Genomic DNA, 17,511 nt, shown 5'->3' on the forward strand with positions numbered 1-17,511 from the left:
GGGTGAAGAATAGATCCCCTCTCTAATGGGAAGCTTTTTTTCTTCTTCTTCTTTACGCCAAACACGTTTACACATTTCTTTCGCGAGCGCCGACGCCCGCTTTTTTGAGCGCACGGGTTGTCATGGTAACGGTGTGCAAGTGGGGCGGGGTGAGCTTGGGGGGACTCTGCGCCTGCTGAGACGGGCCGCATATATAAAAGTAATTGGAGGCTAGTTCTGAGAAAAAAGAAAGCGAGCGAGCAAGCGCGAGCGAAAAAGAAGCGTGGATGCGCACGAAAAAGAAAGCCAGAGAGGAAGATAGAAAGAAAGCGAGAGTTGAAGTGCGCGAGGGAAGAAGCGAGCCGGAGAGGAATCACACAATCGAGGAAGCGTGCAAGCGTCGAAGCGTGCGAGCGTCTGACCAGCGCCAACTAGACAATTCGTCCTTCCCAGTGCTTGAGCAAGCGAGCGTGTGGTGAGTGTGTGGGTGTGAGCAGCACGGGTCAGTCACCAACGGACCGTGTGGGTCACTGGACGTCACCAGTTCCGTGAAGTGTGAGGAGCTGCCCGTGTCGCAGCACCAGGGTCTAAACCCGCGACAGATGATCTCGGATTTTTATTTATTCATTTTATTATTACTAAATAATTTGTTGAATTCCAACCTGTCAGTGTTTGTCCTTTCCTTACATTGGTCTAGCATTGTCCGAATCTCGATAGACTGGGAGGTAATTACCACAGATTTGACCAAAATAGTCGGCACGCACCAGCGGTTAAAACACTCGGCCGCCCAAATTAAAATCTAAATCAAGATAACATTGATGCTTTGCAGAGGGCGCGCTCCCCGCTCAGGTAACCACATGACCTCTAGTTAAACGGCATAATTAGACAGTGGACACTGGAACTCGTGGTTAACTGGGTGGTGTTCGTGGTTCTAAAACAACCCACCGTATCAACGTTAATTGTGAGCGGTGGCCCCAGGTCCAGCTCTACCGAGGACAACCGGGGATTAATCCCCCTGAGTGACAAGCTCGTGTCTCGGTACCCATGGCCACAACATATGCATATCTCAAAAAGTTGTGGACAGATTCGGACGAAAAACTTGGACATATTGGGTGTGTGACAAGGAAGAATTGATTCAGTTTTGGTGAAGAACCGAATCCGGATCTGGATATGAGAATTATTAAAATATAAAAGCGATTTTTCACCATTGAGAGATGGGCCCAAAACGATATGGTACTGCATAGCATGATATTTCATAAATGTATTGGGCCCAATATGTGCTTGTGGATCAGGCAATACGTGGTGGAGATATGCGCTCCACCGAGCGCCCTTCTAGTCTCTCTATGGAAACATTCGCTGGGGTCTTGCGTGGTTAACATCATTGAGAATGTCATGTGACTTGTGCACGCTCCATGATATTAAAAACCACTCGGTGTGTCTTTCGATATGAAAAATAAACTCAATTGGTAGTTTCACCAATATGGGCCATCTCATTGTGGCTGGAGCATTATCTATGTTATTTTAAAATGTAGCAACTCTTATTCATCAATCAAAGCACTTTTGAAAAACAAAAAAACAAAAACACAAGAAAGTGAAACATCAAAAACTCACATTACTGGGTTTTGCTTACTTGAGATCATATTCATCTGGGTTGAGATCATGCTTGTTGCAAACTTCTTCCAATATCTAAAGAACAATGAAAATGCAGCTATTAATGAAATCTTGAACAACGACAAAGTAACAAATTTTTAATTTACCTTGATTATTACGTCCGATAGAATATTGCATTAAAACTGCGAACCAAATGAAAAGTTTGAGTTGGCCCGTTTGGTATTCTCATTAAAACGCGCTTCATGATGCTGTGACCAGTTCAACTGTAAATCTAATCTATTTTAAAGTTGATTCGCTGATTGTTTACCAATAAACATGTAATCAGAGTGAAGATTTCGACATCTCCTAATGTCATCCTACAAGTACGAACACAAACTCGTATCCAACAGTCTATTTGAACACAACATATTTACAAGATCAATGAGACGAGTGTGAAAATGCACTTCATTCAAGTTCAATAAAGAAGTTTCTTTCATTTCCATGAAGGAATTCCACCATTACGGACGTACAGTGATGGCAGATGAATAGGTAAGTGGCTTCTATGATGCCTATGGGAAGGAGATGACTTGGTAATCTGACCAGGCCCAGAGGGAAGGACCAGGCCCAGAGGGAATATGACCATTACATACGTACGCAGACAAAATCACTTTTTGCTGTTATCTGCAAAGATGAGCCATTTCCTGTGAATATCACCGCGTGTGCAGTTCATGAGGTACATCATTCGTACGGGAATGCGTCAATTGCCATCTTGCCCTGGGTTGTCAAGGATAGGTCTTTGTCACACGTTATGGACAGACAGGAAGTTCATGAATGTTAAACAACAAGACACAACAAAACTCCATCAATTTACAAAATGTTTATTGTAACAATGAAGAAAAGAACTCAATGTCCATCAGAAATAACTATGCTGATTAATAAATCAATAATGACAGATATTCATATCTAGCAGATTGTCAAATAATGAGCTTCTCAATGTCTCCCAGGACCCACAACAGTGTACCCCGATTTAGTTTAGATATCCATCGGAATATTTTCATCACATCCAGAAGATCCTGAAGAGCAATTCAGCATCGGACCTAATAGTCCAATCACAAAATATTCTGGTGACGTCATCCATATTTGTCGTCCAAGATGGGTGCACCCAATGGTTGCCACGGAGTTGAAACAAAATTCGAAATTAATGTTGAGAATTGGGGAGATTTTAGTCAAGTGATGAAGATTTTAGGTGGATACAAGCAGTTTGGGTGGATATGTTTACCCAAAATTTTTGGAAAATCTCATTCTGAATGCAGAATTCATTGAAAATTTTGTGTTGGCAACCATGGCAACCAGTCCATGGAAGCCAGTAAGTGCAAATACAAATAAAACTAAGTTATTTTCACGAAAACACTAAATACAAACAATTTCATCATTACCAACAAACGACTAGATTGTGGTCGAATACTACGAATCTATAGACAGTACCGCCAAATGTGTGTCTTTCAAGTAACGTTTTCGAACGAATGGAACAGTGTGAATCCAGAATAATTTTTCAAACCACGCTCGATATTGAGTATTTCTTTTATGATTTAATAGCGTCTTTGAACTGCATATTCGGGCATTAACAAACAGAAATCACCGAGATCGTTACGGACGGACGTACTCACTTTATCGTCTAACAGCTTTGGGTTAACCTGTCATCTGTCGTTTCCGTATTATCACTTCCAATTTGATGTTGAAATGATCATGGGCACCGATGTGAAAAAAGCTAGCCGAGGAAATTCCCCATTTCCTGTTTTAAAAGATTGTGTTATGGACATGCATGAAATGAAATATGGATGTCCACAACGTGATTTTCGCCTTCACACCCAAAGCTGAAAACCTCAGAAAGGATGCCAATTTAGTTTTGTTGAGGAGTTGTACTTTACAACCTAAATGTAGCATTTTTACCTCCGCCACTGAAGGTGAAGGAGGTTATGTTTTCACCTCTTTCTGTTTGTTTGTCCGTTTGCGTGCAGGACATCTCAAAAAGCTGTAGACAGATTCGGACGAAACTTGGTGGACAGGTTGGGTGTGTGGCAAGGACGAACTAATTCAATTATGTTAAAAATCCCGATCCAGATCCTAATCTGGATACGGGGATTATTTAATTTTTTTAATGATTCTTCACCATTGAGAGATCGTGACAAAAGCAATATAGTACCGTATAGCACGATATTTCAAAAATGTATTGGGCTCGATATGTTCTCGTGGATCAGGCATTACGTGGCGGAAGTATGCGCTCCACCGAGTGCCTTTCTAGTCTTATTCAGTATCAAGTATGGTGGATGAACCTGAAGTACTGTTTCATTATGGACAAATATGGAGGAGCAGTATAAAATCCCGACATACCGATTCGTGAAAACTACCAGATAAATCCACACGTTTGTTTCACATTGTGATAAAACAGAAGTTGGCCGATTGGCACGACCAGAAAATTGTATGATTAGACGATATTTTGACTCTTATACCACCTGTACTTCTAACAGCCTAACATTTACTGGGTATTTTGCCCTCAGCATATCAATAATTCATATATACATCACAATGTTTTAGCTGACATTTTAGATGAAGCTGGTACTGTTATTTTAAACAGCAGAATGTCAGTGTAAAATTTACACCATCTGCATCACTGCAAAGAAGTTGAATGTTGTCACTGTTGGTTGAGATATTCATGGAATTGCCCATAGGTTTCTCTCTAGAAACCAAAATATGAGGAAGAGGTGCCAATACGCCTGAAGGTGAGTCACAGTTGTTCCAATTTTTAAGCAATGCTCCTGCTCAATGAAGCTTGATGTTTGTGTCCTGTTCTCTGCACTTTACATTGTTGCACATTATTCTTAAGGGTGGGAAATTTAATCAGAAGTTAAAGCATAGTTTTTTTGGCTTCAAAACGGTTTGAAAAAGCTTTTTAAAGGTTTTTAACGGTCAATCCCCCAATGATCTTGTTTTTCTTTAAAACTCACTGGAAGTAACCACAAATATTCAGGATAAATCAAATTAGAATCTTTAAACAGTTGGAATGATTCATCTTGTAGTGTATAACGCACACACACTTTAATAATTGCAGTGTCAGCTATTCTTAAAATATAATAAAACAAAGGTTTGCTGAAGGGCAGGTCAATTTTACCACCAGGAAGCTTCATAAGCTTGACATACAGTATCTCAACATCAAACTTAGTTGTTCTTTTTCATGTAAAGCAATCGTGATTACAGGAGCAGTGAGAAAGAGGATCTTCCGAGACGCGGCCATGTCCAAACATCAAAGTATTGTCTGACATGCTCGCAGTAAGAGAACTGCAACATTCATTTGTCACACCACCAAAATGACAAGTTCACATACAAACATGACGCATGGTGGGACAACTCATTCAAACAAGGGAATTAAACATGTCTTTCAGCCGAATAATAAATAATAAAACCATGATCTGTATTTGTAATTGTATCACTCATGAACTGCAAGTGTTTTGTATTCAAACTCGTAGCTTAGCAACAGTGTAGACGCAGTGTGGAGACCACACGCCTTCATTCACCCGACCAGCTCTTCGTATTACGTAATGCTCCATGTTGGTTGATAATGGCACAGTGGACTCCTTTGGTGGATAGAGCAGTAGAAGTGTGAAAGATACAAAAAAAGTGATTGGATGAAAGAAAACTATGACAAAGTAAAAATGCTCCTGCTTTTTTTTTTCCCCCTCTCATTGAAGCAGGTTTTCCCGAGTTTGGAAGAAACGGTCATACTCGTAATGATTCTTCAGCATGGAGACAGATTTGGATGAAATTTGGTGGACAGGTTGGGTGTGTGGACTAATGGCTTGGATTTTGGTGAAGATCCGGATCCGGATACCCGATTTTTTTGAATTTTTAAAGTGATTCTTCACCATTGAGAGATTGGGCCTAAAGTGATATACAGCAGGATATCTCAAAAAAGTTATGGACGGATTATGACAAAACTTGGTGAAGTTGGGTAGTTGACAAGAACAAGCCGATTAGATTTTGTTGAGCGACAAACTGTTCAGTCTGGTAGAGATATGCGCGCTACCGAGTGCCATTATAGTTATCTGGGGTTTTTCTTCCTTCTTCTTCAAGTTACTTTACTTATGTCGGAGGTCTGATGAATAAAACACGAGTCATGAATAGTTGGAAATGTGCAACAGTTCATGGGACAGGTACAATCTAAACCAACCGGCTCCATCGACAGGTTGGAAAAAAAAAATGAATAAATAATTTTTTTTTTTTTTTAAAGGTTTAAACATTCAGCCCTGAACTACTTCAAATGTGTCCACATTACTGCTTAAAGAGATGTCCCACAAATTTGAATGGTGCAAGAAAAACCTGGCAGATGTCCTCGAGCTGGAAACTTGCGCGAGTGTTTTTCCTTTTCTTTTTTTGTTCCGCACTCCAACAGTTAGGCTCATGGAAAAGAAAGGTTCAATTGACAGTGTGGTAGCGGGGCAACAATCGGACACAACCAATAAGGGAATAGATAAAAAGGAAAGGGGAGAGAGAGGCGAGAGAGAGGCGAGAGAGAGGCGAGAGAGAGGCGAGAGAGAGGCGAGAGAGAGGCGAGAGAGAGGCGAGAGAGAGGCGAGAGAGAGGCGAGAGAGAGGCGAGAGAGAGGCGAGAGAGAGGCGAGAGAGAGGCGAGAGAGAGGCGAGAGAGAGGCGAGAGAGAGGCGAGAGAGAGGCGAGAGAGAGGCGAGAGAGAGGCGAGAGAGAGGCGAGAGAGAGGCGAGAGAGAGGCGAGAGAGAGGCGAGAGAGAGGCGAGAGAGAGGCGAGAGAGAGGCGAGAGAGAGGCGAGAGAGAGGCGAGAGAGAGGCGAGAGAGAGGCGAGAGAGAGGCGAGAGAGAGGCGAGAGAGAGGCGAGAGAGAGGCGAGAGAGAGGCGAGAGAGAGGCGAGAGAGAGGCGAGAGAGAGGCGAGAGAGAGGCGAGAGAGAGGCGAGAGAGAGGCGAGAGAGAGGCGAGAGAGAGGCGAGAGAGAGGCGAGAGAGAGGCGAGAGAGAGGCGAGAGAGAGGCGAGAGAGAGGCGAGAGAGAGGCGAGAGAGAGGCGAGAGAGAGGCGAGAGAGAGGCGAGAGAGAGGCGAGAGAGAGGCGAGAGAGAGGCGAGAGAGAGGCGAGAGAGAGGCGAGAGAGAGGCGAGAGAGAGGCGAGAGAGAGGCGAGAGAGAGGCGAGAGAGAGGCGAGAGAGAGGCGAGAGAGAGGCGAGAGAGAGGCGAGAGAGAGGCGAGAGAGAGGCGAGAGAGAGGCGAGAGAGAGGCGAGAGAGAGGCGAGAGAGAGGCGAGAGAGAGGCGAGAGAGAGGCGAGAGAGAGGCGAGAGAGAGGCGAGAGAGAGGCGAGAGAGAGGCGAGAGAGAGGCGAGAGAGAGGCGAGAGAGAGCCTCTGGAAGGCAGTCCTGTAGATGGGAGAAGTTATGAACAGAGTGGAGGAGTAGAATTTGCCAGGATTCTGGAGGTTTCACCAGAATTTGGCTAAGAATGAGTAAAAAAATTCAATCAGCTGAAAAGTTGGTTTTTCTTTTTCATGTCATTTTTCTTTCTTTCTTTTTTTTTTTGAAACAAGCTACAAAGTTTGAAAGCAAATTTCGTCCAACATGCTGTTGGTGTCTCTTTGTTTCTCTGTCTTATAGCTCTTCCACGAGCCTTGCCTTTGCATGCAAAAAAGGTGCAAATGCTGATATTAAAATCTTTCATTGCATGTTGAAACAACAGTTCAAAGGAATGAAAGTATGATTATGCCTCATACATATGCTGGATGAATCAGTCTGAGAGGATGGTGTGCAGGTGGTGTACTTATCTTTGAGCGGTTTGGTGACAATAAATTGTCAGATTGTTACTTTGTTGTTGCATCCAAAGTGCTGGCAAGGTAGCCTGGAGGTATGCACACTCAGCTCTGTACCATCTCACCTGGGTTGAATCGCGGCTCAGTTATAAACTATCATCGTGGCGTTTCATCAATGTGTATGCCACCTTTCCGATGGACATTAAACTGGGTGCCACGTCTGCTGGCATGAGTTCCATCCATCCATCCATTGGGATCATACTCTGTGCAAAGCGTTGGTGCTGCCTGAGCAGTCTCCTTGACTATTGGGCACAATCCTGGACGGGTCGCCACTCCGACACAGGATACCAGCAAGCTGGCACTCATTTTGCTAACCTTGGAAGGATGACAGGCAGAGTCAACCCCATCTGGTATTAATTCAACAGCCGAGTGGCATTTGAACTCAGGATCATGGGTACCATGGCCAAATTCCAAATTCCTGCTCTCACCTAAAGGGGGCAGAGTATATATCAGCGTTACAGCAACACCCCAATCAAATTATGTACCCCGCAAGCATGTGCTGCAATACCAAACTAGAATGGAACCTAGTAGAGTGTATATCTCCACCAGGCTGAACAGTTTATGTTTTGTATCCCAATGATAGGCCGGAATAGCCGACCTAAACCAAAATCTAATTGGTTTGTTCTCGTCATATAACAAACTCGTCCACCAAGTGTTGTCATAATCCGTCCACAACATTTTGAGATATCCTGCACACAAACAGAAAGACAGACATTTAGAGGTGAAAACAACATCCATCCACCTTCAGTGGCGGCGGTAATGAGTTTCATCACAAAGCGTCATCGTCCCCTTGGACAGACGTGAATCTGGACAACCTGGTGTGCTGATGGCATCAAGTTTGTGGACGTTAACAGATCGTCGGTGTCTTTCATAAGAACATGAATAAATTCCATATGTTCTTCTTCTTCTTCCTCCTCCTCCTCCTCCTCCTCCTCCTCCTCCTCCTCCTCCTCCTCCCCCTCCTCCTCCTCCTCCTCCTCCTCCTCCTCCTCTTTCGGCTTGCTCCCGTTAGGGGTCGCCACAGCGGACCAACCGTCTCCATTTCGCTCTATCCTCCACTGACACTCCAACCACCCGCATGTCTGCCCTCACCGCATCCATGAACCTCTTCTTTGGCCTTCCTCTTCTCCTCCTGCCTGGTGGCTCCATCTTCAACATCCTTCTCCCGATATACTCCGTTTCCCTCCTGTGCACATGTCCAAACCATCTCAATCTCGCCTCTCTCACTTTGTCTCCAAACCGTCCTACCTGCGCTGTCCCTCTAATATACTCATTTCTTATCCTATCCATCCTCGTCACTCCCAACGAGAATCGCAGCATCTTTAACTCTGCCACCTCCAGCTCCGCTTCCTGTCTTTTTGTCAGCGCCACTTCCTCCAAACCATACAACATAGCTGGTCTCACTACCGTCTTGTATACTTTCCCCTTCACTCTTGCAGCTACCCTTCTGTCACAAATCACTCCTGCAACTCTTCTCCACCCACTCCATCCTGCCTGCACTCTCTTTTTCACTTCTCTCCCACACTCGCCGTTACTTTGGACAGTTGATCCCAAGTATTTAAACCAATCCACCTTCCCCACCTCAACTCATTGCAACCGCACCATACCACCACCCTCCCTCTCATTTACGCACATGTACTCCGTCTTACTCCTACTAACATTCCCCTTCTCTCCAGTGCGTACCTCTACCTCTCGCGGCTCGCCTCAGCCTGCTCCCTACTCTCCCTACAGATCATGATGTCATCCGCGAACATCATAGTCCATGGAGACTCCAGTCTGATCTCGTCCGTCAACCTGTCCATCACCATTGCAAACAGGAAAGGGCTCAGAGTCGATCCTTGGTGCAATCCCACTTTAACCTTAAACCGGTCCGTCATTCCTACCGCACACCTCACCGCTGTCACACTGTCCTCATACATATCCTGCACGATCCTCACATACTTCTCCACCACTCCCGACTTCCTCATACAATGCCACAACTCCTCTCTTGGCACCCTATCATAAGCTTTCTCTAAATCCACAAACACACAATGTAACTTTCTGGCCTTCCCTATACTTCTCCATCAACATTCTCAAAGCAAACATCGCATCAGTGGTGCTCTTTCCTGGCATAAACCCATATTGCTGCTCACAGATCATCACCTCTCCTCTCAACCTAGCTTCCACTACTCTTTCCCACAACTTCATGGTGTGGCTTAACAACTTTATCCCTCTGTAATTTCCACAGCTCTGCACATCACCCTTATTCTTGAAAATCGGAACCAGTACACTTAATCTCCACTCCTCCGGCATCCTCTCACTTTCCAAGACTTTATTAAACAATCTGGTTAACAACCCCACTGCCATCTCTCCTAAGCACTTCCATGCCTCCACTGGTATACCATCTGGGCCAACCGCCTTTCCACTTTTCATCCTCTTCATAGCAGTCCTCACTTCATCCTTACTGATCCACCCCACTTCCAGATTCACTATCTCCACCTCTTCCAACCTTCTCTCTCTCATTTTCTTCATTCATCAGCTCCTCAAAGTACTCCATCCACCTTCTCAACACACTCTCCTCGCTCGTCAGCACATTCCCATTTGCGTCCTTTATCACCCTAACCTGCAGCGCATCCTTCCCAGCTCGGTCCCTCTGTCTTGCCAATCGGTATAAATCCTTTTCCCCTTCTTTTGTATCCAACTTCTCATACAGCTCGTCATATGCCTTTTCCTTGGCCTTTGCCACCTCTCTTTTTGCCTTTCGCCGCCACTCCTTGTACTCCTGCCTACTTTCTTCATCTCTCTGACTATCCCACTTCTTTTTCGCCAACCCCTTCTTCCTTATACTTTCCTGTACTTCCTCATTCCACCAAGTCTCCTTATCTTCCTTCCTCTGTCCAGATGTCACACCAACTACCTTCCGAGCTATCTCCCTCACAACTTCTGCTGTCGTTGCCCAATCATCCCACCCATCTTTACTACCATCCAACACCTGTCTCACCTCCTCCCTAAATTTCACGCAACAGTCTTCCTCCTTCAGCTTCCACCATCTGGTCCTTGGTTCAGCCCTCACTCTCTTCCTCAACCTCACCTCTAAAGTCATCCTACAGACCACCAATCGATACTGTCAAGCTACACTCTCCCCTGCAACAACATTACAGTCACTAATCTCTTTGAATTTTGAAATTGAATTGAAACATGAATAAATTCCATATACCTACCAAAAATCAACAGCAGTCAAACGGCAGGTCTGACCGACCAGTTCGTGAAAGACTTGGTTGAAAATAAATAAATAAATAAATAAATAAACCCAGGGTATATCATAAAGAAGTTCAAGCAAAACCTCAACTTTGCTCGGAGAGTAGAGACTCATCATGACAATATTATACAGTAGTAGAGTACGTATCCCCGCACGGATGAACAAACAACAATGTCAAACCCACAGACATCAGCTCGACACGAGTGAGTAGATTTAACCGGTCCACCGTGAATAAGCAAGAAATATCGACATGAAGCTCTGGAAGCTCAACCAACCAAGATGGAGTTCCCACGTCGTGTCGAGCACGTGATGAACATTTAAACGAAACCGTTGTAAATATCTTAACCGTCCGCTCTCACCTGCAGCATCAAGGTGTTTGCGTTTACTTTCACGCTCTGCCGCCTCCCGTGCGGCGTCAACACCGATACAGCCGTGGTGGCGGCCATGTTGAGTGACAACAACAACAACAACAACAACCAAATCTTCCTATTTTTAAATCCTTCTTTTTGTTAATTCCTTCATTTATTCCGTGTTACTTCTTTCAGCGTTTATATATATATATATATATATATATATATATATATATATATATATATATATATATATATATATATATATATATATATACACCCATCCAACTACGACTGTACCATGTTAAATGTTATCAAAAGATAACAAAATAATTCACACAAACGTGCTGATTGCGATCAGTATTTGAAGAAGTGTCATTAGTGTCACTGGTATTTACTGCCAACGGACATCGAGATTTAAAAAAAAAAATTGTGGATTCTGTTGCTAACTACACCATCATGGCAACCATTCACTGCACAAACGCTCCAAAACGAGCCGTGTTGTTTACTGTTGTTGTCACTTGCGCCACCGAGGTGGACAGAGGTTATGTTTTCATTCCTAGCTGTTTGTATCGTTTTTTTTTGTGTGTATGTTCTGATGAAAATTTAAATTTTTCTTCATATGTCGGTCTGTCTCTGTTGTTTGTTTGTCTGCGAGTGTGATAACTCGCGAACACTTTCAGCTCTCTTCGTCAAACTCTACCAGAGGATTCCGAAGGACAAAAGTGAAGCTGTCAATGTTATTGACTATATACAGGTAGTCGTCGACTTACGACTGTTCGACCTTACGACCATTTTACGACCACGTTTTTTTTTTTTTTTTGGTATGTAAAAAAAATGTTTTTTTATTTTTTTTTGTATGTAAAATATACGTTGTTGGACTTACGACCGATTGGTCAGAACCAATTGCGGTCGTAAGTCGACGACTACCTGTATATGTCAAAGGTCAAGGTGACAGTGATCTCATTTGCATAAAACAGATACGACCAAAAGTGTTTGCGCTACGTGACGTGAAACTTGACACAAATCAGTTGGAAAACGTCACGTACAAATTCCGAGGACATATCTTAATCCGATTTTATTAAAACGCAAGATTTCTGTTGCGCTGGGACAGAGGACGCATTTCCAAAATGGCGGCAACCCGTGACATAATACGTCGTTTCCACGGCAACGATACAGTACAATATATATATATATATATATATATATATATATATATATATATATATATATATATATATATATATATATATTGTTCTTCTTCTTTCGGCTACTCCCGTTAGGGGTCGCCACAGCGGATCATCCGTATGATCCGCATAGTGATTTGGCACATGTTTTACGCCGGATGCCCTTCCTGACGCAACCCTGATCACCTCTTACGACACAGGGATATGGTACACCTATTTTAACCGGGGTATACACCGGCCCAGTATACTGGTACTCATTTCGCCGACCTCGGAAGGATGACAGGCTGAGTCAACCCCCTGGTGTATTCATTCAGTGGCCGAACGGGGCTTGAACTCAGGACCTTTTGGATCCCAAGCCGCTGCCCTAACCACTGCGCCAACACCAGGCATATACAATATATATATATATATATATATATATATACATATATATATATATATATATATATATATATATATATATGTATATGTATATATACATTTCGTATATAGCATGAAATATCATGCTATACAGTGCTATATCGTTTTTGGCCCTATCAATAGTGAAGAATCACTTTATAAATTAAATAATTCACGTAACTAGATCCGGATTCAGATCTTCACCAAAATCTCATCAGTTCGTCCCTGTCACACACCCAACCTGTCCAGAAAACTGTCGCCTGCGTTCAATGAGGACCCGAAGAGCAAGGATACGGTCAATCGTTGACCTCTGGTGTAAAGCCTGACTTCTCTGGGTGGTGTTTGTAAGATACTCAGGACTCCATGTTGGGCCAGACCGGAAGTGACGTGTATTCGCGATCACGGAGCACAACCAACCACAACCGGAAATCAACATACGTTACATCTCCCCCTTCAGGGTGGCAAAAGCAGTGACCAAAGTTATACAAGTTAGTGTGGAATGCAAAGCGATTCAGCAAGATGAATATATACTTGATAAGTTACTAGCCAACCGAGTCAAGACCAATTCAACTGTTAAATCCAACTACAAATCAACCGGTAACCAACTCAGTGCTGACAAAGATCCAAACTTGGTAAAGGCAAAGTTACAATTCATCACAAATCAAGTTTATCTGGTCGACGACTGATACGACCACTTCTAGTACGGGTTACACAAGGGGAGGCTGTAGGCCTCGGCGGGGTGACTGCCCTGTGTGGCTCAGGCAGCTCGACAGAACGCGCAGCGTCGGTATCTGGAGGCTTCAGGTTTGACAAACCGCTCGGGACGTCACTGACCTCACAGGTAGCATTATCAGCTTCAATGAAAGGCCGATAGAGGTTAGCACCCTCGTTGGCTGCACTGTTGCTCTTACGTAAATGTCGACGATTGCGGCGATAAGTATCACCCGTGTCTCGGGACCGAACCACATACGAACGTGGCTCCGAGTGCTGCTTCACAATCACAGCTGGTATCCACCGTTTGGAACCCGGAGAAAGTTCCAGTCTAACTTCGTCATTTGGATGTAATGGTGGAAGATCTTTGTGTGTGTGACGATCATTGTAGAACCTCTGTTTAGCTTTCTCCAGGTCGAAGTGTCTTTTCACAGCAACACGGTCATAAGCCATAGGTACTAGAAGACTACAGGCAGTGGGCAGGGTATTCCTCGGACGTCTTCCCATCAGTAGTTGAGCAGGCGAAAGGTGGATGCCTTCCAATAGCGTTGTGCGATAATCCAGTAAGGCCAGGTGCTTGTCCGAACGTTTTCTCCAGAGTCGTTTGATGGTTTGTACAGCCCTTTCATCTTCTCCATTTGAACGTGGATACCTGGGACTAGATGTTCTAACACAGATACCGTGATCTTTGCAGAACTTTTTCAAAAGTTGTGAGTTGTACATTGTCCCATTATCATGCCGTAGAGTCTCTGGTAGACCGTGGCGACTGAACTGTGCTTTCAGTCGCTCAAGTGTTGTGCTGCAGCGTAAATCCTTCACTTCATCCACTTCGATGAATTTGGAATAATAGTCAACCGTTATCAGGTATGTCTTACCATCAAATTGGAACAGGTCTGTCCCAATTTCACTCCAAGGTAGATCTGGTGTAGGAGTCTGTTTCAGGGGCTCAGCAGGCAAGCAGTTTTGATAGCTTGCACACTTGTAGCAGTTCTGAACAGTTTACTCAATGTCCGTATTCATGGAGGGCCAGTATAGAACTTCCCGAGCTCGTTGTTTGCACTTGACTATTCCGAGATGCGATTCGTGAATCAGGTTCAGCATGCGTGGTCTCAGAGTATGTGGTACAACGATTCGCATGCCTTTGTTGTGGATGCCATCCATAACGGAAAGTTCACTCCGGGAATCCCAGTATTATCGAAGATCGAATGATACACCTTGTCTGGCATCTGGCCATCCATCAAGAATCATTGACTGTAATTGACTGAGTTCTAACTCAGTTGCTCAGGAAAGTCTCGTCAGAGACAGATAAAAAGTCCAACATTGAAATTTGCTCTAAGTTGTCGATTTTCGAACCAGTATCTGGCAGGTAGGCTCGAGAAAGCGTGTCCGGAAGCTGCAGATCTTCCCCTTTTCTGTACCGAATATTGAGGTCATACCATTGCAATCTTCGTCGCATGCTCTGTAGTCTCATTGGAGCAGACAGCAAAGGCTTCTTGGCAATTATTTCCAGAGGTTTGTGGTCATTGCAGATGGTGGCTGTTTTCCCAAAGAAATAACAATGAAACTTTTTGCAGGCATGGACTATGGAAAGCATCTCCTTCTCTATTTGTGCGTACCGTGTCTCAGTCTCCGTGAGAGCCGTGGAGCTGTATGCAATGGGGTGGTCCTCCTGGACAAGAACTGCACCAAGTTCGCTTCGGCTAGCATCACAGTGAATCTCGACTGGCTTGTTGACATCAAAGTACACAAGAACAGGCAGATGACAAAAAAGTTCCTTCAGTCTCTCAAATGCTCTGGCTTGAGCCAGTTGCCATTGATAATCAACATCAGATTTCAGCAGTTCTCGGAGTGGAGCTAACTCTTCACTCAATCGAGGGATGAATTTTGACAAATACGTGATGAATCCGACGAAGCGCCTCACTGATTCCTTATCGGTTGGAGCCGGCATACTGCGAACTGACTCAACTTTGACAGGATCAGGAGATAGTCCATCCTCAGACAGTATATGTCCTACATACTGTACCGATGACTGGCGGATTTTACATTTCTGCAGGTTCAACTTAAGGTTGTAGTTTGTTGCCCGATCGATAACTTGTTTCAGAATTCGATCATATACTTCCACATTTGGACGGGCAATGAGAATGTCATCCATGATCGCGACTGCTCCATCAATGCCTTCAATCATCTGGTCCATAATCCTCTAAAAATTTTCGGGTGCACATTTCAGTCCAAAGGGAAGACGAAGCCACCTATACCTACCGAAAGGTGTATTGAAACATGTCAGATAGGATGATTCCTCATCTAGTTCGATTTGTAGGAATCTTGACTTTGCGTCGAGCACTGAGAACACCTTGGCATGAGGTATATTTGCAATGACTTCCTCAACAGTACGCATGGGATGGTGCTCCCTCTTGATGACCTTGTTCAGATGGGATGCATCCAGACAAATTCTCAGTTTATCGTTTCTGAGAGATACCACCATTGAACTGACCCATTCTGTAGGTTTGTTCACTTTGGCAATGTATCGGTCCGATTCCATCTCCCCCAGTCGGGTTTTAATATGCGGCAAGAGGGAAGCGGGTTGTCGCCGAGAAGCATGTACAACTCCCTTTGCACCTGATTGCAATTTAATTGTATACATGCCTGGCATAGTTCCTGTGGTTCACACGACATCTGGATATTCCTTCAGTTCAGTAAGAACAGCACAGGTATCCACTTCCGTTGCAAGAGAATCAAGTCTGATGATCAGGCCCAGAGCTTCTGCAATATTTACAGAAAGTATGTTTTCCTGTTGGAGAGCAACCACTTCAAATGTTGTGGTGACTAACTTGCCACGACACTGAACAGGAAGATCCACGGCTGCGACGGGTTTTAATTTGTGATTTGAGTAAGTGCACAACACCTTGGTCGATTGACGGAGTTCACCAGTGTGATCAAGACGCTGGTAATCAGATAGTGTCATTGTGTTGCAGCGAGCTCCGGTATCAATCCTGAAGGTCACTTGCTTTCCTGATACCAAGAGAGCCTGTCTCCATTTGTCACAAGGGAATGAAAGCGTTGTCTGCAATGCGCTGATCCGCAGAATGTTTCCATTAGTTTCATCTGCATACTCGTTCGTATCAGCAGGAGCACCGGCCGACTGAGTTTCCACCGAGTGCACGCTAGCGCGTCGACGGCAAACTGCAAGCCAATGGTTTGGCTTCTTGCAGTAAGAGCAGGTGGAACCAATTGCTGGACGTACACCATGATTCCATGAATGGTCAGGATCCTTACCACAGCGATAGCAACTGTCCTTGCGCCGCTGTATATTCGGGGTAGGTCTCCTGCGTGACGACTGTAATGGTCCTGGGTTAGATTGTGGTTTTGGCCTCGCTCGTTTGTAATGTACAGCGGCCACACTCATATCCTCATCACGGACAATGCGAATCTGAGTCCTTGAAAGTTCAAACTGCTGACCCACTTCAAGAGCTTTGGCCAGCGTAAGTTCTTCACCTCTGTCTAGTCGGTGTTCCTGAACTTTTTCCTCATAAACTCCTCGTATGATGGCATCCACGAGCACATCTTCAGGCTGCACATATTCGCAGTCCAAGAGAATGAGCCGCAAGTCCTTGACAAAGTTGTCAAACGATTCACTGGGGCTTTGTTTCCTCCTGAGCAGTCGATGTCTCGCGATGCGCTTGTTTTTCCTCAGATGGATATACAATTCGAATTTGTCCAAAACTATGTTGGGGTCATTCTTCTCACCTTCAATCCACTCAAAGGTCTTGTATATCTCTCGTCCTTGTTCTCCGATCCAAGTTCCAAGCCACCCTGCCTTGTGCTTGTCAGGCAGCCCAGCCAACGGACCGTCAAAAACGAATCCAACGTGGTTTCGGAATCGAACAAATTCCTGATACAGCGAAGTCGAATCCCAGTCAATAGTTGGGTGTTCAAAGTTCACGGATGCCATAGTTTATATGTTTCAAATACCAGCGTCAGATGGCGTGGATGTACGGAGATATTTGCAGATACTTCTGACACCATGTAAAATACTCAGGACTCCATGTTGGGCCAGACCGGAAGTGACGTTTATTCGCGATCACGGAGCACAACCAAGCACAACCGGAAATCAACATACGTTACAGTGTTCAAGCAGATGGTGGCAAACCCTTTCAATAATTATCCGATCAAAGTCTTT

At 44.4% G+C, this 17,511-nt stretch overlaps 1 protein-coding gene across 2 annotated transcripts in view; it reads right to left on the reverse strand.

Moving 5' to 3' along the window:
- The window catches only part of ASPSCR1 (ASPSCR1 tether for SLC2A4, UBX domain containing), a 100,456-nt gene extending 89,256 nt beyond the window's left edge, over positions 1–11,200 (reverse strand). The window contains exons 1-3 of one of the 2 annotated variants that reach the window (XM_085886300.1): positions 11,047–11,144; positions 2,224–2,343; positions 1,610–1,665 (exon numbers count right to left, since the gene is read on the reverse strand). Coding sequence is in view for 1 of the 2 variants with exons in the window: in XM_085886290.1 (XP_085742416.1) it covers positions 1,610–1,665; positions 11,047–11,133 (143 nt within the window). In the remaining variant the exon portion in view is untranslated. Of the gene's footprint in view, positions 1–1,609; positions 1,666–2,223; positions 2,344–11,046 lie in introns of both variants that reach the window. The other variant, XM_085886290.1, reaches the window with a different exon arrangement.
- Positions 11,201–17,511: the final 6,311 nt, after the last annotated feature.

The sequence above is a fragment of the Eptatretus burgeri genome, chromosome 1 (assembly GCF_056783735.1).
Source record: "Eptatretus burgeri isolate ZD-2024b chromosome 1, Ebu_testis_v1, whole genome shotgun sequence".
Lineage (NCBI taxonomy): Eukaryota > Metazoa > Chordata > Myxini > Myxiniformes > Myxinidae > Eptatretus > Eptatretus burgeri.